This window comes from Haliotis rubra, unplaced genomic scaffold (genome assembly GCF_003918875.1).
Source record: "Haliotis rubra isolate DU_JTF1 unplaced genomic scaffold, ASM391887v1 Scf6, whole genome shotgun sequence".
In the NCBI taxonomy this organism is placed as follows: Eukaryota; Metazoa; Mollusca; class Gastropoda; order Lepetellida; family Haliotidae; genus Haliotis; species Haliotis rubra.
In genome coordinates this window covers 4,427,571-4,452,363 of record NW_025767301.1, presented here as the reverse complement: position 1 = coordinate 4,452,363, position 24,793 = coordinate 4,427,571, and the positions used below count along the sequence as shown (strand labels likewise).

The 24,793-nt window shown below is 38.4% G+C and overlaps 1 protein-coding gene and 1 long non-coding RNA gene across 5 annotated transcripts in view; one reads left to right on the top strand and one right to left on the bottom strand.

Moving 5' to 3' along the window:
* LOC124255266 (MAPK/MAK/MRK overlapping kinase-like) overlaps positions 1-17,227 on the top strand; it is a 57,672-nt gene extending 40,445 nt beyond the window's left edge. For 2 of the 4 annotated variants that reach the window (XM_046689126.1, XM_046689125.1), the window contains exons 7-14: positions 786-871; positions 4,374-4,466; positions 5,605-5,706; positions 6,110-6,127; positions 12,243-12,416; positions 13,245-13,509; positions 15,464-15,673; positions 16,346-17,227. In XM_046689126.1, the coding sequence (XP_046545082.1) occupies positions 786-871; positions 4,374-4,466; positions 5,605-5,706; positions 6,110-6,127; positions 12,243-12,416; positions 13,245-13,509; positions 15,464-15,673; positions 16,346-16,405 (1,008 nt within the window). In that variant the 3' untranslated portion in view covers positions 16,406-17,227. Of the gene's footprint in view, positions 1-785; positions 872-4,373; positions 4,467-5,604; positions 5,707-6,109; positions 6,128-12,242; positions 12,417-13,244; positions 13,625-15,463; positions 15,674-16,345 lie in introns of those variants that run through there. The other 2 variants (XM_046689127.1, XM_046689128.1) reach the window with 2 other exon arrangements.
* On the bottom strand, positions 5,663-23,652 carry LOC124255269. The gene is made up of 3 exons (XR_006892661.1): positions 23,548-23,652; positions 17,494-17,497; positions 5,663-5,672 (listed from the first exon to the last, which is right to left on the bottom strand). It is a non-coding gene; the product is annotated as an uncharacterized LOC124255269 (long non-coding RNA).
* Positions 23,653-24,793: the final 1,141 nt, after the last annotated feature.

The following is a 24,793-nucleotide window of genomic DNA, read 5'->3' as shown; positions in this document are numbered from 1 at the left end:
ACATTGTAAATGTTTCATAGTAATTACTACTTACTCATTCAGTCATCAAGTACAATGAGTGATTATGACTGTTATTTGCCGCTTACCTATTGAACTGCTTAGTTCTTGGACTACTTACATACTGTACATGTGATATGCTGTGATATGCGGGTTGCCAAGTTGTCTAAAACAAGCCATTCACTGTGTAGACTTGTGTCCTTAAGGTGTGACAGTTATGGTTCAAATCTGATTGTTTCTAGGTTTCTTAACACCATACCCTTATGGATTTCTGGTATCTGCTTTACTCCTATCTTTCTCTGACATGAAACTGGCATGTCATAATATGACTGAGTACTGTTCAAAGTTCTCCCCGACCGCGTCATACCAAAAGACATTAAAATATGATACTTGTTGGTCCCTGCCTGGCGTTCGGCATTAATGGGTACAACAAGGACTGGTCGGCTCGGAGTCAGTATACTGTGTCTGAGTGGGGTATTCATGCTTCACTGCGGCATGATATCTCAGTGGGCTAAACCAGCTTAAGTCTGGGCTAGTACAATCAGCCGCACATACACATACACATGCATGCACGTTATCATATGAGCGAAATATTCTCAAGCACGACGTTAAACCCAATTTCACCTCACCTCACCTCAAAGTTCAAACCTGACACACAATGTCGAAGTGTACAAGGGGGACCAATGTCACTATGACTACAGTGGCAAGTTTTTCTTATTGTGTATATTTTTCAAACCTATGCACCTTGTACTATCCATTATCTGGAGTTCATTTGTTTGTATTTTCAGGAAGATTTGCTGAAACTAGCTGATTTTGGTTCCTGTAGAAGCGTGTACTCTAAACAACCATACACAGAGTACATCTCCACAAGATGGTAAGATCTTCCTGGCATAGAATAAGTCCTCAGGACTATTTTACAAAGTGGTTGTCGTTCTGCCAGGGAAGTGAGAGTGAGAGATTTACTAGCCTGACTAGTGTTAACATATATGTAACGTATTTGCTCTAATAAGTGCTGGGTCTCTAATAAGCACCGTGGTTAAAGCAGCGGTTTCAGATCTAAGCACAGTACACCCACTAAGCACCAAAAGCGCCGGGTATGGAAGTCTGTTGAAAACAATCAGCGCGCCTGGGCGGAGGAAATACAGTATTCCATTACAGAACCTCAACTTTTAACAGCCTTTAGGATGCCTTAAACATTAGGAAACATGAGTGAGGCTAGCGTGCTAGTTCCAACCCTGACGGAACCTTGGTTGATAGTTGACTGCTTGGTGGTGCTTGTAACATCAACCACTGGTTTGATTATCCTAGAATAGATTGCAGTGATATAACTAGAATATTCCCGACCATTGCATAAAACAGCAAACTGAACCTCCGATGGGGTCATGGGGTAGCCTGTTGAATAACACAAACATTCATCATTCAGTTCGGGTTTGAATCCTTAAATCGGTTCAGCCAAACTCAGTTCTACCTAGCTGAGAATATGAATGGAATATTGCTAAAAGCAGCTTAAAACCACTCTCTTAATAATATACTGTAATCACACTACAGTGGTGGGGTAGCCTAGTGGTTAAAGCGTTTGCTCATCACACCGGATACCCAGGTTCCCTTCCCCACATCTGTACAATGAGTGAAGCCCATTTCTGCTGATCCCTGCCGTGATATTGCTGGAATATTGCTAAAAGAAGGTTAAAACCACTCTCTTAATAATATGCTGTAATCAGGAAGGAAATCATCTAAGGAAACTTTTTTATAGTAAATAATTGCTCTAGTCACACCCTTCGTGTAATATATGGATTATTGGACTGTATGTACGTCCATTGTTACACTGTATCAAAAGCTTCGCAAATATTGGAGTTAATTAACCATGATTTCTTTGTATTCTTGCCTCTGGGTGTCTGTTAAACCATAGTTCATGTTCTGGGGGGAGATAATCAATATGTATTTGAGTTGCTGAGGTAATAAGTGTGTGATAGGCATCTTGTCAGGTAATGAGAGGAAATGAAGGCCTATGTTAGGAATGCACTCGTCCTGGTATACCCAGATAAGCTTGGATGTTAAAGCTGTTTATTTAGCTCTTCTGAAGCACTGGGGTCATTGGGTGTAAGGACATCTCCGAATCTCCCCGACGATGAGATTGAAATCTATTCACAAGTTTGAGTAGTGGGATCGTATTGTTTTGTTTCATATTTGATATGAGATAACATTTACCAGAAACTACATCATCATTACCCAGACAATCGACCAGAACTCAAATTTAATTCCCGTTCTATATGAACTAAGCTATTCTATGATAGTGCTTGAAGTTTTACAGTCATGTGAGTATCTCATCCTAGCAGGTACCCATTCACTGCTGGGTAAACAGAGGCATATAGTTCCTTTAAATACTCTTTCTCTTTTCATCATAATGCTCCTGCTGTTGATCACTGGATTGTCTGGTCCAGACTCCATTATGTGCAGACCACTGCCATATGGCTGGAATATTGCTGTGTGTGGCGTTAAACAACCAACCAACTTTACATTACAGTTGTATTAGGCTGTCATAACACGATCACTGGATTGTCTGGTCCAGACTCGATTATGTGCAGACCGCTGCCATATGGCTGGAATATTGCTGTGTGTGGCGTTAAACAACCAACCAACTTTACATTACAGTTGTATTAGGCTGTCATAACACTATAAAATCCTTCAGACATCCTCTTATCTGTCAGCTGTTCACATTTACTCTCCAGGATACGCTTTTCCAGCACCTAAAGAGAGAGTACATGGAGTGTGCATGTCAGTCTGGGACCAGAGTATCTCATGAGTCAGTCATGAGCCTAATTTATCAGCATGATATCATATACCTAAGACTGTACCTTGTACGAGATTTCAGACTTACTACAGGATCACTTGACATATAATGTAACTTATTACTGAACTGAAATATAAATTGTCTGTAAATGATACAAGGAATACGATAAAGTAGTGGTTTACTGTAATGTAAGTATTAAAAGCTATTTCTTTTTTAAGCATGCAACTATTGATTTTATTGTGACGGTGTTATTTACACGATGACTGTACACTTAATATTAGATTAGGAACCAACTTCACTGAATGGTCCAAGAGTTTCGAGGTATATACAATAAAGGACCATGAATATGTTGCTGTAGATGAAGCCTACCCTTCAGTAACTTGCACTGTGCACTTAAAATTAATTACCAAAAGTAAAATAATTACAAATAAAGGTTACCAGCTTGTAGAGGACAAGTTTGTTTAAATGCAGGATTTCACAAACATTATTTTTCAAAATAATGTAATTTAAGAACCATCCCTTAATTTATTTTTTGCACAGACATAAATATGTGAATATTAAATTTTCAATGGGTTTTATTAAAAGTTTAAGTATTTTCTTTGGAAGGCTGTTTTTTCATTTCAGCCCGTTGTTATTATAAAGGAAACCAAAATGGGTGAACTTTGTTTCAGGATATGACCATTAGGTTAGCTACAATTATATTTTCAGCAATCAATCAGTCATTTGTTCTAATCAGTCTGATCCATCCTTCTTTTATTTATCCATTGGTCTGTCTGTCTGTCTGTCTAGTACATCCATAATCCATACATCTAATCTGTGTAATTGATCCACTGCATGGGTACTGTCAGTTGGCTAGTAAGGTTAGAACTTTCAAATTAGGAGTAAGGTTTCATGCAATATTCCCGCAATGGGCTTCTCACATTGTACTTAAACAGGAAATTGAACCCAGGTTGTTAGCATGAGCAAACCCTTTAACCTTTAGGCTGCCCTAGCACCCACATGTATTAGGAGATAAGGGGGGCGGTGGGGTAGCCTAGTGGTTAAAGCGTTGGCTCGTCACGCCGAAGACCCAGGTTCGAATCCCCACATGGGTACAATGTGTGAAGCCCATTTCTGGTGTCCCCCACCATGATGTTGCTGGAATATTGCTAAGAGCGGCGTAAAACCAAAACTCAGTCAGTCAGTCAGGAGATAAGGAGTTTGTAGTCAATCATTTGCCAGTTGGGGCAGTGGGCAATTCTAGTGGTTAAAGGCCCAGGTTCCTTTCTCCACATTGATACTTATGTGAAACCAATGAACCCTGGTGGAATAATGCTGGAATTGTTGTGAAACAGTCCTCACTGACTTACTCCGACTATCATTTTACTCAAGACATGCCTGACCACATTTTTACCGGTTTGTGCCGGGGCGGTGGGGTAGCTTAGTGGTTCAAGCATTCACTTGTCATGCCGAAGACCGGGTTCAAATCCCCTTATGGGTACAATGTGTGAAGCCCATTTCTGGTGTCCCCTGCCATGATATTGCAGGAATATTGCTAAAAGTGGTGTAAAACTAAATTAACTCACTCACTGTTTGTGCCCTTCAGGTACCGTGCCCCGGAGTGTCTGCTGACCGATGGCTACTACACATTCAAGATGGACATGTGGAGTGTGGGATGTGTCTTTTTCGAGATTCTAAGGTAATTATCCAAATCCTATCCAGGTTTCCATGAAGATCACAAATTGAGGTTTGTCAGTTATGAGTTCCATCTTCAGTGCCAGCCACAACCAATATATACAGAGGGAAAAAAATAAGGGATCACAACAAAGGAAAAATGTTCCTTCTTTTTCAGTTTCTTCATAAGCTTTGAATCGTATAGCTTGTGAAGAAACCTGGAGAAATAATAAAGGAACACTCATGCTTTCTTGTGATCCCTATTATTTTTCCTCAGTATATATTAGGCTGCATCATAAACATGGAAAAGTTGTTGATAATACCATTGTTAAAGAACATGAATGCCAACACTAAAACATGGAAAAGTTCCTTAAGTTTCTGTTGGAACTACAATATGTTACAGTAAGAGATGGTATTTTATGGATGATAACTTCTTTATTTTATTATGATGCAACATTTCATATAGAACCTTACACCGTTGCTAAGCAAGAGATTGAAATGTCCCATGGTAAAAGAACAAAGAAATTGTCTTGCCTTTACTGTTACTCACCAACTTGTAAATTGCCAAGTCAAACAAACAGTAAGTTTTGTCATTTGTGAGTTTCTTGCAAGCAGAGTTGTAGGTGTAAATGTTTGAAACTTCAAATGTTAAAAATATGTATCGGATCCCTCTTCTACATCTTTGTGTTTTGTATTCCTCTCCTATTCGGCATCATAATCCTTGTTGCTACATCCACAATTATACCAATGGAAATGACTAAGGGAACACATGAAGTACATGTGTAGATCTGGGTTAGAATTGGTCTTCAACGACCCATGCTTGTCATAATAATCGACACACGGGATGGAGTGGTCATTCTCGCTGACTTGGTTGACACATGTCATCGTAACCCAGCTGCATAGATCAATGCCCATGATATTGATCACTGGCAGATTATTTTGAAACCACCACTATGTAGCTGGACTATTGCTGAGCATGGCACTGAACTAGTAACAAACAAAACAAAACATGAAAGAACAATGGTCCTATATCCGTTGCCAGGTTTCTTGCATGTTTGGTATTGTGCTGTTGGTGAAAATCTGGGAATAAAGAACGGAACACTTGTACTTTCATGTGTTCCCTTATTTGTTTCCATCAGTATATTAACATGATTATTTTTCAGTCTTCATCCATTGTTTCCTGGCTCTAATGAAGTTGACCAGATTGCAAAGATCCATGACATTATGGGCACTCCGGAAAGCGGTGTGCTAAAGAAGATGAAGAAGTATGTACCATTCATGCAGTTCATTGCTACACTGTTGCTGTACATGTAAATAGATGTAAAATAATACCATGTCAAGCCTAATGTCTCTATTTACCTGTATAAATAAACAGAGGCCTAGTTACCTTTTGTGAATAAATATAGAATAAAAATTCAAAACCAACAAAAGCAATGCTAAATCATTATTTCTATTGATCACACTGTCAATTTTGTAATTGATGTAAATGCACCATGGTTAAGAGTACGATCTTCCCACATTAAAGTGTAATGAAGGTTGATCTAAAGCCACAGCTGATGACAACAGGCTATTGTGACTAGCTATTGATCATCAGTACAATGAAAAGCTGTTATGGATTTGTGTGAAAAACTGTACTAACAAGTATTGATACATTTTGTTTTCTCGCAGTCGCTCAAGAGGAGCTAGGTACCTCAGTGATTAAACCATTGCATCTTTGTATCGTCTTTCTTCTATCAGATGTGTTCGCTGTTGCTACACTTGCATTACAAATCACTCTAATAAAGTGAGTGAGTGAGTTAGGTTTTACGCCGCTTTGAGCAATATTCCAGCAATATCACGGCGGGGGACACCACACTCTAGTAAAGACAGACTGTCATAGTGTAAATGGTGTAAGAACAGTACCTAAGAATGACCTGTATTTAAGATACTTATTTAACTGGTTACATGGCCCTTCATTCCTTATTGTTCTAGTCATTGATATCTTCTGGTGAGACACTGCATTTGGAGGATGAAAAAATGTATAATATCAGCAGCAACTATCAACTTAATTGTTTTTGTTGTATTTACTTGGCTTGAAATAGTAGTAATGGGATTCTGTAAGAGATAATTATGGTATCTATTTCTGTTTGTAAGATTTTTCTAAATTGAAGCTGATGGACCTGTGATTCATCGATTATAAAAAATAGACCTAAATAGAAAATTTCCATTAAAGGCCTTACTGATTGATTAGGGCTAAGAACATTGTATTAGTTAGTGGGTCACTTGATAATTATGCAATAGCTTTAAATGGTCCTTGTGTGAATGCATATAAAACTATCTGTTCTTCACATGTACTACAGATAAGGCCTGGGCAGACACAATTTAGTCACATATATAACCTGTGTTCTGTGACTATACTTGGAGCGACCTGGCAGTGCTAAAATAAACATGCTTCATTTCCTTATTTATATGTAAACAAATAAAGAATGAAGGGAAAGCTTTCTACACAGTTCTACGTGTGGTGGTGTAAGAATTGTCTGTGCCACCAGACTGCTACTTCCAAGACCATGCATGTGGCATGATGTAAATGAGGTGATAATGCCAGTTTGGATTTGCCACCAGATCGATTTAACTGACTGCTAATATATTTAGGAATAATTAACAAAAGAGCAAAAACAACAAATGAATGTTAATGAAAATGGTGCTATGCAGGATTCTGGGTCAGAATACTTTGCAGTATTATGTACAGAGTGCCATAATTTGTTGATATATATTGCGGAGTACAACATTAAGCAACAAGCAAACTGTCAGATCAGACTACAATAGGGATTATTATTATCAATATCATTGCTGCTGAAGGGAATGTATTTCTCGATTCTTACAGCTACGTTTCCACATATAATTACACCATATCCAGTTTATCATTTTCTGTGGTATTCTCGTCAAGGGTTTGTTTCTTATTCCAAATCTCTGCACCGATATAATATCATTAGAGGTCATTGCTTGCAGGTGCTTGCAGGTGCTTGCAGTACTTTACACTTACGTCCTCTTAACACTAGCATACAAAATGCCATACAGTGTGTATGTATTTGAACTCAAAGCTTTTATTTCTCTCAAGCATCTACCTCTATTGCATCATTAACCATCTACTCTGCAGATTGGTCCATTTGGTGGAAGGTGACACCATCATGGATCACACAAAACACCTAACCAACATAATAATGCTGATGCAACATAATAATACCTACTATAAACTAGAAATAGAAGACTAACTGCCAATTCTGAACATGCTTGTAATAGAATAACTACACCCAAGTGCTTATATATCAGGGACACAGCATCTGTTGATGTTACCTCAAGCAAACATCTGAAAAAATGATGTTTTCTTGCCTTTCGCACACAGTAGATGCTATTGTGAGTACAACTAGTAATGTATAGTTGACAGCGAAGGGGAAAATCTGAAGTTTGGTGATAGTGTGATTGCAGCCACAAATATTGGATTTATGTTAATGATGTAATGGAGGTAGAATTCTTAGAGTTATAGACAATGATGACTATTGTTCAATAAAAAGATTGTTAATAGCTTTGCTTTCTATTGTAACTGTCTCTTCTATTGCTGTCCAGTTCAAAAGCTTGTAGTATGTTTTGTTCTTGCCTACATGTACAAGTCAAGATGATTGGTTTCATGCTAGATGCTGAATGTGAACAAGACTCATGCTATTACAATACAATCATGCCATAGTTTCTTAATGCATGGACGTTTGAACTGTTTGTGATAGCATAGTAGTACATGTGTTTGCTAGTCATCCCCAATATCTGGGTTTGAATCCATACATGAATATGATATATGGTTGTTATTAATATTTTCTTTGGTATGATACTGTGTAATATTACAAACCTGACACAGTTATTGCTTGTTGATGTGTCATTGTGTACTGACCATCAAACATGCACTTCCCCATGGCTAGTGTATTGTGCTACATATGTGTATAATAATTTGTTAGAATATTGTTTTAGTTTCTGTTTAAGAATTTTATGATAATAGGATTAGTATTAACTCCAAACAAAGTGCAATGGCTTTTATACCCCTTGGGGACAGAATATGTTCCAAACAAGACCAAATTCACGATAATTTGATCCATCACATCATGTGCCCTTGTTGAGTTTGGGTCATCCAGGAGGGCATGGATAAATGCTCATCAGGGGCGGATCCAGGATTTTGGAGAGGGTGGGGGCAGGGGAGCGGGTTTGCGGGTGCTCACATTAATCATGAAGTCCAAAGGTTAGGGGGAAATGCTCCTCAGGAAAAAAATTTATTGCGTGCGTGCGCTCCTGCACTCCTCTCTGGATCCGGCCCTGCTCCCCCCTCTGGATCCGGCCCTGCAACAACAAACACCCCCACCCCTTCTCTGGTTCCAGCCCTGCACCCCCCTCTGGATCCGGCTTGCTCATGCATTCAGTCACTGGTTTGTCTGGTCCAGACCACATTTCTGTACACGATGCTTGTCCTCACTTATCATTATCCAGTCTATTATGATATATACTACCCTTTGCCACCATACCTCCATTTCTGAAGGGTGTGGCCACCTTGATGTCTCTTATCTTATTGGATGACTACTTTATCCAGTCTATTATGATATATACTACCCCTTGCCACCATACCTCCATTTCTGAAGGGTGTGGCCACCTTGATGTCTCTTATCTTATTGGATGACTACTTTATCCAGTCTATTATGATATATACTACCCTTTGCCACCATACCTCCATTTCTGAAGGGTGTGGCCACCTTGATGTCTCTTATCTTATTGGATGACTACTTTATCCAGTCTATTATGATATATACTACCCCTTGCCACCATACCTCCATTTCTGAAGGGTGTGGCCACCTTGATGTCTCTTATCTTATTGGATGACTACTTTATCCAGTCTATTATGATGAATACTTTATCCAGTCTATTATGATATATACTACCCTTTACCACCATACCTCCATTTCTGAAGAGTGTGGCCACCTTGATGTCTCTTATCTTATTGGATGACTACTTTATCCAGTCTATTATGATATATACTACCCTTTGCCACCATACCTCCATTTCTGAAGGGTGTGGCCACCTTGATGTCTCTTATCTTATTGGATGACTACTTTATCCAGTCTATTATGATATATACTACCCCTTGCCACCATACCTCCATTTCTGAAGGGTGTGGCCACCTTGATGTCTCTTATCTTATTGGATGACTACTTTATCCAGTCTATTATGATATATACTACCCTTTGCCACCATACCTCCATTTCTGAAGGGTGTGGCCACCTTGATGTCTCTTATCTTATTGGATGACTACTTTATCCAGTCTATTATGATATATACTACCCTTTGCCACCATACCTCCATTTCTGAAGGGTGTGGCCACCTTGATGTCTCTTATCTTATTGGATGACTACTTTATCCAGTCTATTATGATATATACTACCCCTTGCCACCATACCTCCATTTCTGAAGGGTGTGGCCACCTTGATGTCTCTTATCTTATTGGATGACTACTTTATCCAGTCTATTATGATATATACTACCCTTTGCCACCATACCTCCATTTCTGAAGGGTGTGGCCACCTTGATGTCTCTTATCTTATTGGATGACTACTTTATCCAGTCTATTATGATATATACTACCCTTTGTCTATTATGATATATACTACCCCTTGCCACCATACCTCCATTTCTGAAGGGTGTGGCCACCTTGATGTCTCTTATCTTATTGGATGACTACTTTATCCAGTCTATTATGATATATACTACCCTTTGCCACCATACCTCCATTTCTGAAGGGTGTGGCCACCTTGATGTCTCTTATCTTATTGGATGACTACTTTATCCAGTCTATTATGATATATACTACCCCTTGCCACCATACCTCCATTTCTGAAGGGTGTGGCCACCTTGATGTCTCTTATCTTATTGGATGACTACTTTATCCAGTCTATTATGATATATACTACCCCTTGCCACCATACCTCCATTTCTGAAGGGGTGTGGCCACCTTGATGTCTCTTATCTTATTGGATGACTACTTTATCCAGTCTATTATGATATATACTACCCTTTGCCACCATACCTCCATTTCTGAAGGGTGTGGCCACCTTGATGTCTCTTATCTTATTGGATGACTACTTTATCCAGTCTATTATGATATATACTACCCTTTGCCACCATACCTCCATTTCTGAAGGGTGTGGCCACCTTGATGTCTCTTATCTTATTGGATGACTACTTTATCCAGTCTATTATGATATATACTACCTATTTGCCACCATACCTCCATTTCTGAAGGGTGTGGCCACCTTGATGTCTCTTATCTTATTGGATGACTACTATTATGATATTATCCAGTCTATTATGATAATCTCTTATATATGACTACTTTATCCAGTCTATTATGATATATACTACCCTTTGCCACCATACCTCCATTTCTGAAGGGTGTGGCCACCTTGATGTCTCTTATCTTATTGGATGACTACTTTATCCAGTCTATTATGATATATATATATAATGTCTCTTATCTTATTGGATGACTACTTTATCCAGTCTATTATGATATATACTACCCCAGTCTTTATGCCACCATACCTCCATTTCTGAAGGGTGTGGCCACCTTGATGTCTCTTATCTTATTGGATGACTACTTTATCCAGTCTATTATGATATATACTACCCTTTGCCACCATACCTCCATTTCTGAAGGGTGTGGCCACCTTGATGTCTCTTATCTTATTGGATGACTACTTTATCCAGTCTATTATGATATATACTACCCTTTGCCACCATACCTCCATTTCTGAAGGGTGTGGCCACCTTGATGTCTCTTATCTTATTGGATGACTACTTTATCCAGTCTATTATGATATATACTACCCTTTGCCACCATACCTCCATTTCTGAAGGGTGTGGCCACCTTGATGTCTCTTATCTTATTGGATGACTACTTTATCCAGTCTATTATGATATATACTACCCTTTGCCACCATACCTCCATTTCTGAAGGGTGTGGCCACCTTGATGTCTCTTATCTTATTGGATGACTGTCTATTATGATATATACTACCCTTTGCCACCATACCTCCATTTCTGAAGGGTGTGGCCCACCTTGATGTCTTGGATGACTACTTTATCTAGTCTATTGTGATGACTACTTTATCCAGTCTATTATGATATATACTACCCTTTGCCACCATACCTCCATTTCTGAAGGGTGTGGCCACCTTGATGTCTCTTATCTTATTGGATGACTACTTTATCCAGTCTATTATGATATATACTACCCTTTGCCACCATACCTCCATTTCTGAAGGGTGTGGCCACCTTGATGTCTCTTATCTTATTGGATGACTACTTTATCCAGTCTATTATGATAAATTATCTCCTTTGCCACAATAATTCTTTATCTCTATTATGATAAATTATCTCCTTTGCCACAATAATTCCTCTTATCTTTTTTCCAATTTGATATTTCCCACCATGCTTAATACTCTCCTTTGCCACCATACCTCCATTTTAGATTGATAACCATTTTTAGACCACCTTTGTCTCTCTCATCCTATTTCAACTTTGTATCATTTGAATTTGGCTCAAAACTAGTCGATAACAGTGAATATTGCCAAGGTGTTAATTATACCAAAATGGAAATTCCCTGGATAATGCATGTGTCTGGATTATGCATGCTGACAGATATAGCAAGAATATTACTGATCACATGGTCACACAGACCACTTTAGTTTAAGACCATGTCCAGATGTAATATTTTAATGCTGCATTTTTTCAGATCGCGGGGCATCAGCTTCAACTTCCCCCAGAAGCAGGGCACAGGTATCCAGCGATTTCTGCCCCATGTATCCCAGGAAGCCATAGAACTCATCAACAAAATGTGTACCTATGATCCTGATGACCGGGTCTCCGCACGATGTGCCATCAAACATGCTTATTTCAAAGAACTGAGGTAAGTTTGATTTTTGTCCTTATCTCACTGCTCTTAGTGTTAAGGGTGAAAAGTAGGATTTACACTAAAATATGTTTATAAAAACTGCTTTTTCCCCCATATTTTATATGTTATTATGATCTTCATCTGATATATTTCTTGCATGAAGCATGTGAGTAGCATTCAATGTTGATTACCATACTTCATGTGTACTGAGCATTCTCCATGCTCTGCTAGCATATATATCATGTATCTCCCAGCTTCAGTGAAAATGTCAAGCTCTGCAATGAGACTTTTCTCATATAAAATGTGGCTTCAGCTTTTTGGGGACAGTGACACGTTATATGTTCATGAAGACACTTCCTATTTATCCCCCGCAACTCGTTTTGCGGGGGGTATAAAAATGGACTGCGTGCGTCGCGTGCACTTTTGTCTTTTACGGAGCAGAACTCTAAAACCGTTTACTATTTCTTCACCAAACTTGGCACATAGATAGATCTGGTGGTGTACTGGTGCCTTTTGCTAGTTTTGGAATTCTGAATAAAATATTTTGGCGTTTCCATGGCAACAAGTTTCACTTTGACTGAAATTGGTGATAGTGCTATTTTCTGGAGCAGAACTTTAAAAACCTTTCAATACTCTCCTTCCACTTTTCTATATACACACCTAAATATTTGACATAATCATAACTCGTAGACATAATCATGAAGAGTATTTTGCCATTGCGGGGGGTATTGATGACTTTGTCTTCTTGTTTAAATTTGTTTGGGTCAGAAGCTGTCTCGGGGAGCACCACAGTACAACAGGTATTGTAAATAAATCAAATAAAGTATTTGGTTCATGTTGTAGGGACGCAGACAGACGAGCTGCAGCACTTACTCAAACTCGTCGTAGAGATGAGGGAAAGAAAGGCGATGGCAATGAGCGCCCCCATCGAGACCGAGAAAGAGAACGAGAAAGAGATCGAGATAGAGAACGAGAAAGAGACCACGAGACAGTCGAAACCATAGCCGATAAAAAGAAGGAACCTGTCCTACAAGACGAGCGACCTTCTGAAGTTGTGATGTACCCTATACGAGCAACCAAAGCACAGTCAAATCCAACCAAAGGGCGGGTAGGTGGCGCCAAGTCATATCGTGAGCCACAGGCCCCCCAAAGTGGAGGTGCCCCAAGAGAGTACCTCTGACAGTGAGACTAGTATATGGGCTGCCTTTAGGCATAAGAAGAAGGTATGTTGGGCAGTGGGTGGGGGCAGCCTTAGCAGGTGCTTGTCGTGCACTCTTGGTTTGGTTTTCGTTTTCTTGTTGAGGTGAGTGTGTTAATGCAACATGGTTTAGCATGGATAGTTTGTCAAGTGGATTTTTCTTAATAGTGATATTTTCACAGAATGAATGGTCATGAACACGCCCATAGTTGCCATGACATTTTGCTGAACTTCTGAACATTTATTCACCAGGATTATTGTTACAATTCTTGAATAAATATACATTAAAGATTATTTGAGATAGGATATTTGATCGTAAAAGCTGAGTGTATGGAGGCCTCAGACTTAAAGGAAGCCATAGCCCTGGGCTCTTCACTCAATTCACTCACATATTAATGAGGCTAAGAAAGTCTTGCTCGTCAGGTGGTGATGCAATCTCATTACAGTCAGATCCTCGACTTCAACATGATACATCTCTGCGGGAACATGTGAGGATAACCAAATAATAAGAAATTCTTGGTACAAGTGTATCAGACAAAAATATTTGATTATGTTCCTTGAAAACTAATAAAAGCAAAGAAATTTTGGTTAAAACAATTATGGCAGAGGGTTGTCATTATGAAATTTGCTGTGATACATCATTGAAACCTTTCAGAGAACCAGGGTATATAGAACTCTGTTACCTGGGCAGCATGCTTCTAACACTACTGGGGCGGTGGGGTAGCTTAGTGGTTAAAGCGTTCATGTGCCGAAGACCAGGGTTCGATTCCCCACATGGGCACAATGTGTGAAGCCCATTTCTGGTGTCCCTCGCCGTGATATTGCTGGAATATTGCTAAAAGCGGCGTAAAACCTAACTCACTCACTCACTCTAACACTGCCTGACAAGCAATTGCTTTGCAGCTGAATCACGACTGTTCGTAAGATGTGTGTATTTCATTGCATGGGTGGATTTGTGTACTGGTGGTGAAGGGTGCTTTGTATTTCCATTTGAAATTCACATTGCTTGAAGCACTGGAAGTAAACATCATACTAACCTCTATCCTATAGTGTTTGTGTGTAGTTTGTTCCCATCTGTGACTGACTCTTTTTAATTTTGGGTTTACAGATTATTTTTGGAAAAATTCTGAAACTTGAATTTTTTACTAGCTTTCTGGTGTTATCATACTTTTAACATTTCTTCTGAAACTACAAGTCAGACTTTAAACATGGCCGACATGTTTTCTTTATAGTTCAGATGAGCTACAGAGCCTTACGATCTCTTTTCATAGAAGCGGAAATCTGTAAACCAATATTAAAATAGTCTCATTTCAACAATAACATACAGATTGCAAGAAAATATTTTTCGGTTTTGTTGAAAGGTTGTTGCTGTTTTGTTTCAAAGATGAGCTGTTTTAGATCCTGTGTGTTGTTTAGGTTCTGTACACACCATGTAATATATAATCCTTCACAATCTGAATGAGGTAATAGACTGGTAATAACAGGGAGTGATTATTTTCTTGGGTCTGGAAATGGTGCATCTCCTCTGACCAACTAAAATCTGCAGTAAGACTGTAAAACTTGACATGCTCTGTGGGTATTTGTCATGCTGGATACTTCTGTTTTAATCACCTAGATTAATGATTTTCCAAACTAATGAAGATGGCGTCCCATATTGTCCAGTTATGTACATGTATAATATGGACAGTAGTTTCAAGACATGTCTACGGTAACGCCACATGTTCTAGTTCCATCTGTGTATAAAGTATGTCCATATCATTAACCATATATATTTGTTAATGCTTTGTTGTCATAGATGTTAATGATGTGTTAATGAAACCTCATTAAATTAATATGTAAATCAATCTTTTTATCTTGTTTCCAGCGACAACGACACCAAAATTTACGGCGCTATGCAGAAAGCCAGCAATATCCAAACCACACTGGGCTGCTGCCTCGAGTGACGATGCACCACCCCACATACAACCCCACATACCACAGCACTTCCATGCCAGCATACAAGAACTTTGAGGGTCCAACTGGGGGGTCCATATTTCCAGCTATCAACAATGTTAATACGTTCAAACCACACAAGGTGAGGGCAAACATGTTAAAAGTAACGTAATCCGTGTAGATCCGTGTTAGGATTGGTCTTCAGCAACCCATGCTTGTACAAGGCAGCTAATGAGATAAGGTGGTCAGGCTCACTGACTTGGTTGTGACATATCATCGTTTCCCATGCTGTTGATCACTTGATTGTCTGGCTCAGACTCGAATATTAACAGTCCGTTGCCATATAGCTGAAATATAAATTCATTCTTTTGGACCAACCATCTGCAAGTTTATTCTTTAAATATACCTTATAATATCCATTTGGATTCTAGGTGGGAATCTCTAGCAGCCTATGCTTGTGAGGGACTAAATGGTCGATTGCATGTCATATTATCCCAGTGTGTGGATCAATGCATATTTTATGAGTCACTGGATTGTCTGGTCCAGACTCTATTGTCAGATAGCTGGAATACTGCTGAGTGTGGCATTAAACACTGTGTTATAACTGACTGACTGAGTTTGGTTTTACGCCGCTTTTAGCAATATTCCAGCAACATCACGGCGGGGGACACCAGAAATGGGCTTCACACATTGTGCCCATGTGGGGATTCGAACCCGGGTCTTTGGCGTGACGAGCCAACGCTTTAACCATTAGGCTACCTCACTGCCCCTGTTATAACAGAATGTGTTATAATGATGGATGTGTTTGTTTCAGGCTCAGTCCAAGTCCAAGAATCTGTTCTCCTACACGCTACCTTCAGTTGACCGACAATAGGCTCCTTCACATTCAAGGGGAGAACACTCTCATACGCTACAGCAACCTTGTCACAGACCCTTCAGTCAGGAGCACGTGGGCACACCACAATGCTGGCAACTCCAGTTCAGTCTCAATAGAATCAGTGTGACATTGAGTAACCAACAGCGACCAAGCTGACGGAGATAAGACAACTGTTATACTGAGTATATAACATATATATGATTTCAAAGAACAGTAGAAATGTCAAATGTGATATCACAGATGTCGCCCTTTTTAGTTTGTCATCCAAGATTCCCCAAACGGCTGTGATAAAAGCAGATTCAGTTACACCAGTGACTTGCAGCCGAAAGCATTCTTTGCCCATGTGCAAATGAAATAATATTGAAGTAGGAATTGATTTGTTAACAACAGGCTTGACATATGCTTTGGTGTCTTTCAGAACTATTTATTTTTTAGGATTTGCTAATGACACTGTGATACTGCTTCTCTTCTAGAGGTCATTTTATTGTCTGGCTGCACTGTAGGCACATCCATAAATAGGCGACAGTGTTGCATGCAAGTCACCATCACAAAATATTTGCCTCACACCAAAGAATTATCTACAATTATCTATTCTGTTTCGGTATTATATTTGAACACTACTTGTTTCTGTGAGAATAACCTAGAACATCTATTTCCCATCATTGGGAAAGGACAGATCTGAGGCTTGTTGTCTTGGCTTGAGGTTGATAGTGGCTTCTATAGTCCGTTTGGCTCAAAATCTGACCGATGAATTGCAATCTATCTCGAAAACTACTAAACATATAATACTCAATGAAACACTGATCATAATCAAAACATCAGACCAACTCTCTGATTTTTTTGCAGAATTTATGTCCTAAAAATAACAAACTATCATAATTTTTTTTGACAAAATTCATTATTTGTTACGAGGGAGGATTGAAAAGAGAGGAACAGCCAGGTGTATGCGGAGCAAATTGAATCATTTACCTGTGCTTTGCTGTCTCCATCCTTTCTCGCACACCTGGCTGTTCCCCTCTTTGCAGTCCTCCCTCGTAACAAAAAGTGAACTGTGTCATAATTTTAATGATAGTTTGTTAAACAACTTTTCTATTTTTAGGACATAAATTCTGCAAAGAAATCACAGAGTTGGTCTGATGTTTTGATTATGATCAGTGTTTCATTGAGAATGATATGTTTAGTAGTTTTCGAGTTAGATTGCAGTAGAGGTTACCAACCAGGTGTCATAAAGGGAGGCTGCTGTCTATACACCATGTTTGTAAGCCTTAAAGTAACAAGGGCAGTTGGGGTAGTCAGGTGGGTCAAATGTTTGCTTTGTCACACTAAAGACCATGGTTCAATTCCCCACACTCAAACCAGCAGATAGAAATGTGGACAATGAGAGGTGTAGCTTTTATCTTGGTGTTTTCTTTATACAAACAACTCTTGCAAAGACTTGTGGGTAGATGCCCTTTAACAATAGATGATGAGAAATAAACTTCTTGCAAAGACTTGTGGGTAGATGCCCTTTAGCAATAGATGATGGGAAATAAACATCTTGCAAAGACTTGTGGGTAGATGCCCTTTAGCAATAGATGATGGGAAATAAACTTCTTGCAAAGACTTGTGGGTAGATGCCCTTTAACAATAGATGATGGGAAATAAACTTCTTAAGCAAGATTATTGCAAGCATGCAAGTGTGTGTGTGACTGCTGGTTTTATAGTGCTAACCGAATGAAATACCATGGAACAGTTTAACAGTTTGAGAATTATACTGACTACGAATTAGCCATTCCATGTTTTATGTTCATTATTATGAGCAAAAGGCAGGGACTCAAACACTGACCCTCTGCTTTATGATATGAGCTTCATTTGGGGAATCAGATGCACTTTGAACGAAGGTTAGAGGGCTTGTGTTAGTCTCCCCTGTTTCGATACTACTTTCATATGACTACTTCTATACTTCTCTGTGATAGAGTTAATATTGTCCAGGATACTCTGTTGGGAGGATAAGGTTTGCATGGTTTAGTAAATGGGTGAACTATCAAGCCTTTATAAGGGCAACCATGAGCTCTGTGTGGATGAAATGGACATTACACTGGGAAAAGTTTAAAATTGTCTGAATCAGTCGTCAGGTTTTAGCTGACTGGTTATATTTCTGCAGCTAGTAGTGCTCATATCTGATGAACTAACTAAAACTTCACTCCTAAAAGTGTAGAACTAGATGCACAGACTTTCTGATAGCTTATCTAGATCAGACAAAACTTCACGCAGAATAGTCCTGTTTTAAATTAGATTATAGAGAAGTTACATGTACGTCCAAGCAGTTCCCCCACTTACTAAGTGTGTGTGAACAGAGTGACAAGTCAGTATTTTAATTACTAGGTTAATTTGGTGAATGGACCCACCAACCAAAAATGATACAATAATATATGATACTGGAAAAGGGTAATCTTGTTATTTCCGCAAGTTTCAAATTTGGCCAGCAGGGAAGGGAAGTAATCCTGTAATTTTTCATTACCAAAGCTAATATTCTGGCATATATATTGACCGTCAGGGAAGAACTTATGTGATTTTTCACAAAAAAACATCTTTTAGATTATTTCTTTTTATTTCTACCAATGAACCTAAGGTATTAGGATGACACTTATAACCAAGAATATGAAAGGATCCTCAAGTTAGTATCAACCTGATGGTGTACATGCAAGTCTGTACTAATTATAATTTTTCCTAGATGCAGTAGAAAATATTTGATGCAGGCCAGACTGTGATATATATGCATTTGGTGCTCATCCAGCCATTGTTTATGTCTGTAGATTAGGGGAGATAACTCTCATTTACTATGTTATTGCATAGTGCCAAGCCGTCCAATCTGTATTGATAACTCAGTCCAATACGATATATATGTCCTTGTCTTTTGGAGCTATAAAGTCACTTGTGTGGATTTTGTTTTATTTGTTTTTGTTGAATCTCTCTTACCTCAGATAATCACGCAAACACAGTGTTACTGTGTTTCTCAGATGGTTGTGCCTTATACTTCATGCATATTAATACATGCAGTATTGTGAGAATATTTCAGAGACTTGACACAGAAATAACCATGTTTTCAGAATGTTGTGGCTGTGTGTAAAGATATGTTTGACTTAAATTATTTCATCCCAAGTTGCAAGTTCCAGTTTTGTTACTGATCTCTGTGCTTTTGAATGCAAGCAAATAGTCAATCTCATTAAACTCCGATCATTTACTTTTATCAATACCTTTTAGCAAGAAGATGTGATGACACATCCCTAGGAAAAATGTATAGTGAACTTTCCAACTGACCAATCAGAGTCAAGTATTGAGACATATCATGATAGATAATTACACTTATTATTGTTGCTGATATTTTATACAATATAAACCACAAAACCACTAAAGGAGTACCATCAAAGGAATATTTGTGTTCTTTGTGAATATTCTCTTGTACAAATAATTTTTGGGTGGGCAAAGGAAAAATCTGAATCCTTTGCAAAAGCTGACATGTTTGGCTTGAGAACTTGGTTTCACATGAAAGTGGCTATGTCATCAGATTTTCACATAGAGCAGATATTAATGAGATTGTGAAATAACTTGAGTGTTTGGGCAGTGCTAAAACCACACTTACCATGAATGAGTCATTGTGGAAATTGTAGTAGATGCAACTTAATCTTAATGAAAAATTGATATTCTTGTAGATAATGTAAATATTTGTAATATTGGTGTGTACAGCATTATCTATGGGTTTGTGTTGTCATTAGGGACTGGTCAGTTAATCTATGGGGTGGGGAGGGATCGAAGAGACTGGCCTTAGTATGTATCATGTTTTTCATCACCCTGCTCCCTTTAAAAATGATCAGTCCCAAAATAATTTTCAAATGTATAAATTCATATTTTAAGAAATAGAAAGAGACCCATACACCCATCCTCTGTAGAGGAGCCCTGATTTCCCCAAATCTCACTGATGAAACGTGAAACATGGACATATTTTGGGTTTAAGACAGGTGTTTACATGTTTGCCTAACCTTGGCACGTCATTGGCGGATCCAGGGATGGGTGGGTGTTTCAGGGGGGTTCAATTGCTCTTTCCCCCCCTCTTGAAAATGACTAAAGACCACATTGAAGTTAAAGTTTTGAATTTGGGGGTGGGGTGGGGGGTGGTAGGTTGATCAGGAGGTTAAAAATGTTCAAACCCCTGAACACACCACACCCCCACCTTTGAAATTTCCTGGATCCGCCCATGAGGGTTGTTACAGTATGCAGTACAACTGGAATGTACTTAAGGCATACAGCTGTGAAGATATTCACTGCCCAATCACAGGGAAATACCACTTACAGTCATTACAGCCTAGGTTTGGGTTCAACTGATATTCTTGGTCAGCTAGAAGGAAAAAAGTTGAAATACAATGACGGCCAATATACAAATTGTTTGTTTTCTTATTGTTTCATTTCTCAACATTTGTATTAAGATATTAATTAAAAAGCAACATTAGGCCAGACCAATTCTTTTTCTTGTTTCACGGATCCGCCCGTCATATTTTTTCAAGAATAAGAAAAAAAATTAAAATTAATTTGGTCTGATCAAAAAAATAAAATCCTGTTTTTATTGCCAAAAATGTAAACTTACAAAAAAAAATTTGTTTAGATTGTTTTTTGCCCCATATACACTTCACAACTTGCAAAAAAGTAAAATACTTTGAGTATTTAGAAGGAACATTACTTTGACTGGTGATTTTATTTTATTTATTTTTTCCCTCCTGCCTTTAGGTTTTCTGAGGACAAAAGTCTGTATAACAAGAAATAAAATTGGTCTGGCCTTATAGCATTTTAACCTCAGTGTTGTGTAAATGCTAGCCATTTATGAAAAACACTTGACTCAATCGTTGCACAGGAATCTGTGAATGCATATGCATTTCTACACCAGTAATATTTGATGATAACACTTGTTACCTGTTGATAACATTCTAGTTGGCTTCCATGTTGCTTCATTATATTGTTGCACTGTTATGTAATATAAACAATGGTTGTATTGTTATGTAATATAAACAATGGTTGTATTGTTATGTAATATAAACAATGGTTGTATTGTTATTAAACATGCAGTAGTATAATGCTAATGGTTGGAAATGCAGACCAAATAATTAGGAATTTTATTTGTGAGTTTGGGAAAATGTACTGATCAGTGATGCAAAAGTTTCTCACGACAATTTTTTTAAAAGTTTAAGGAAAAGTGTATTTTGTGGAATAAATGTTCAGATGGTTTCACAAAGATCAAGGAATGAATTCAAACATGCTTACCAATCGTTAAATTTTAAATCATAATTCAAACATGATCAAATGATTTCATGATTAAATCTTAGTGATTACCATTCCTAGTAAGAGTTGAGGTTCCATGACCATTACATTGTTTCACATGGTACCAAGGAAATGAAGACATATCTGTTTCTTATACCTTGCATTGAAATTTTATTCTTTCACATGATAGCAAGGAAATGTAGATCTGAGGCCCCCGTCACTACGGGATTTGTATCGCTGTGACTATAGTAACTCCAATACTTTAACATCGAGTTACGCCCGTCGTAGAGATACGATAAATTTGTGAAATGGGCCCGTTTCATATACCTTGTGTCGATATGTTATTTATATCTGTTCAAGAAAGTCATTGTACATTGTTGTTTATAATTGTACAGAAAACATCACTTGTTAATATTTATTGTTGTTGAAAGCTCTGTATTCAAGTATATATATGTTAATATTGTCTGAAGGGAATGGGTGTTGAAAGATATTTGTGCCAATCATCTTATGCAGAGATGCCAACCCTATTTGTGTAATACTGGAGGTCAAAAAGTGTAATTTGGACTTAAAAAGTGTAATAGTTAAAACACTTACTTAGGAATAGGAAAGATTCTAGACAGAAATACACGTGACCAATCATTATGAAGTTCCATACATTAAAAATTGTTGGTCAGGTGACACAAAATACTTTAAATCCTTACAAGTTAATTTGAATGAGCGCAATGCTAAGAGTAAGCGATTCCTATCGGTGTAAGGCCACTTCTGAACCCCTGCACTAGTGCGTTACGAGAAAACTTCCCTGTGAAATGTTATCCACTTTATTGATTTTCGCAAAACGAGTAGAAAGCGTAATTTTTGCAGATTAAGTGTAATGGCATAATTTAATGGTCAAAATCGTAATAATTACGCCCAAAGCGTAAGGGTTGGCATCTCTGCTTATGCTATCATTATGCGAAACTATTATCCCGTTGTACACTATCAGTTTAACAATCTTTATGAAATTTGTTTATGCCTAATAATACAGACAAGAGGTAGTGCATTTTGTTGGGGGCTCTGCAGTTTGTTGCAGAATTGTGTCCCGTTATGATTGTGGGTTTGAATCCCGAGCCACCCTGCATATGTTTTCAGGCTTGTCAGCACTCTATGCATAGGGGGCTCACCAAAGTGGAGACCTGAGAAGATCCGGGTAAGAATTGGTCTTCAGCAACCCATGCTGTTCGTAAAAGGCGACTAACGGGATCGGGTGGTCACCTCTGATGTGGTTCACACGTGTCATTGTATCCCAGTTGTGTAGATTGATGCTCATGCTGTTGATCACTGGATTGTCTGGTCCAGACTCGATTATTTACAGACCGCCACCATATAGCTGTAATATTGCAGAGAGTGGTGTAAAACTAAACTCACTCAATTCAGGTTCTCCACTCATGCCGTGATGTGACCGGAATACTGTTAAAAAGCAGCATTAAACCCTACTCATTCACTAACGAAGGATAAGATCATTCTTCTAGCACTTAACAGGATATTACTGTTTTATGATAGAAGCATAACACACCTACATCTTGGAATAATGTTTTGCTTTTACCAGTGTATGAAATAAGGCCCGTCCGACTGCCCGAGATGGGCAAGATTTCTGTCGGACGGTCTAATTTTTCAGCTAGCCAGCCCGATGGAGGGGTGAAAAAAAATATTCAGATAACATGTCCAATGGCACTGTCTATTTAGTATATAAGAAGGACTGGTTAGATCTCTTCTGGGCTGGTAAGTTTTTGAAGCTACCAGCCCTAATGTCTGGCTGGGTTTTTGGCTTATTTCATACACTGCATTTACCAGTTTTTATGTAACTTCCGTACATGAAAAACTTTAGATCTTTGGCTGCAGCTAAAACTTCTAAATGCCAAACTATATCTAGTGCTAGTATGGGGGGTTGCCAATTATGAGATGTGTATTTCTAACATACAGAGCATCTCTAAAAAATCCTTTAACTTTCATACTGACATTTTTCATCTATTTCCTGTAGTCTGCAATGTCTTATAAATCAACACTCCCCAATTTTCAAATGAGTAAATTCTTGAAATTAGCAAGTCTGTGTTAACAAAGTCAGTGTGTTGTGGACATTGCTGTCAAATGCATCATCTGTTAAGAAAACAGAAGTAAACAATACAGACTATGGAGTGCATCCGAGGCATAGCTACCAGTAGTCATACACCAATACAGGCAGATCTGGTGTAGTGTTTGAGTTTCATGCATATATTTGTTACTTTAACTAGTAACCATAGCAACACATTGGTCTAATATTAGTACTCCACCTGGTTCCAAATGTGTCATGCCAGATTAACTAGAGTCATATGAAATAATTGTGTGTTTCTTAACTGTTTTGAGTAGTATATATTATTGATGCATGGGAGGTCTCAATCTTTGAAACATTGTTTCTAACTAATCACTACTGTGAGAGTCTGATAGTCCATGCATCATTTGGTATCTTCCCCACATGAAGAGGTGATGTTCTACAATGTAGTACTGAGGTCATATTTCCACATGTCTTGTGTATATGAAATCTGTATGTAATCATAGACTATCTCTTGTAATAAAATGGTTATATAGTCAATAAATCCTGTGAAATAAGTGATTGTGTATTGTCATTACATAATACAACTATACCTGGTGCTTAATACCACTATACCCTGGATGCATCCACGGCTTGGCCCGATAATTTTATTACCTCCCTTTGCTGTCTCCGCATTCTCACAGTAGCCAATCAGCGAAGCTGCCGTAACATCCGAGCCTGCCAGTGTCAACAAAGACAGCGGTCGCAGTCGCGAAGGTTTGTTCGCAGTGCCACGCAGATTTTGGGGGAAATAATACAGACAAATTGACAGATCTGAAACTTGCAAAGGGGAGGTAATAAAATTATCGGGCTAAGTCATGGATGCATCCAGGGTATAGAGGAGAGTGATCGTAACATATACCCTGGAGATTATCGAGGATGTTTAATGCTGTATCAGCAATATTCCAGCCATACAAAGACTGACTGATATCATCCACTAGGGATAAGGTGAGTTAACGATTCAATGAAGTTGTCAAGTTTGTCGAGTTGAC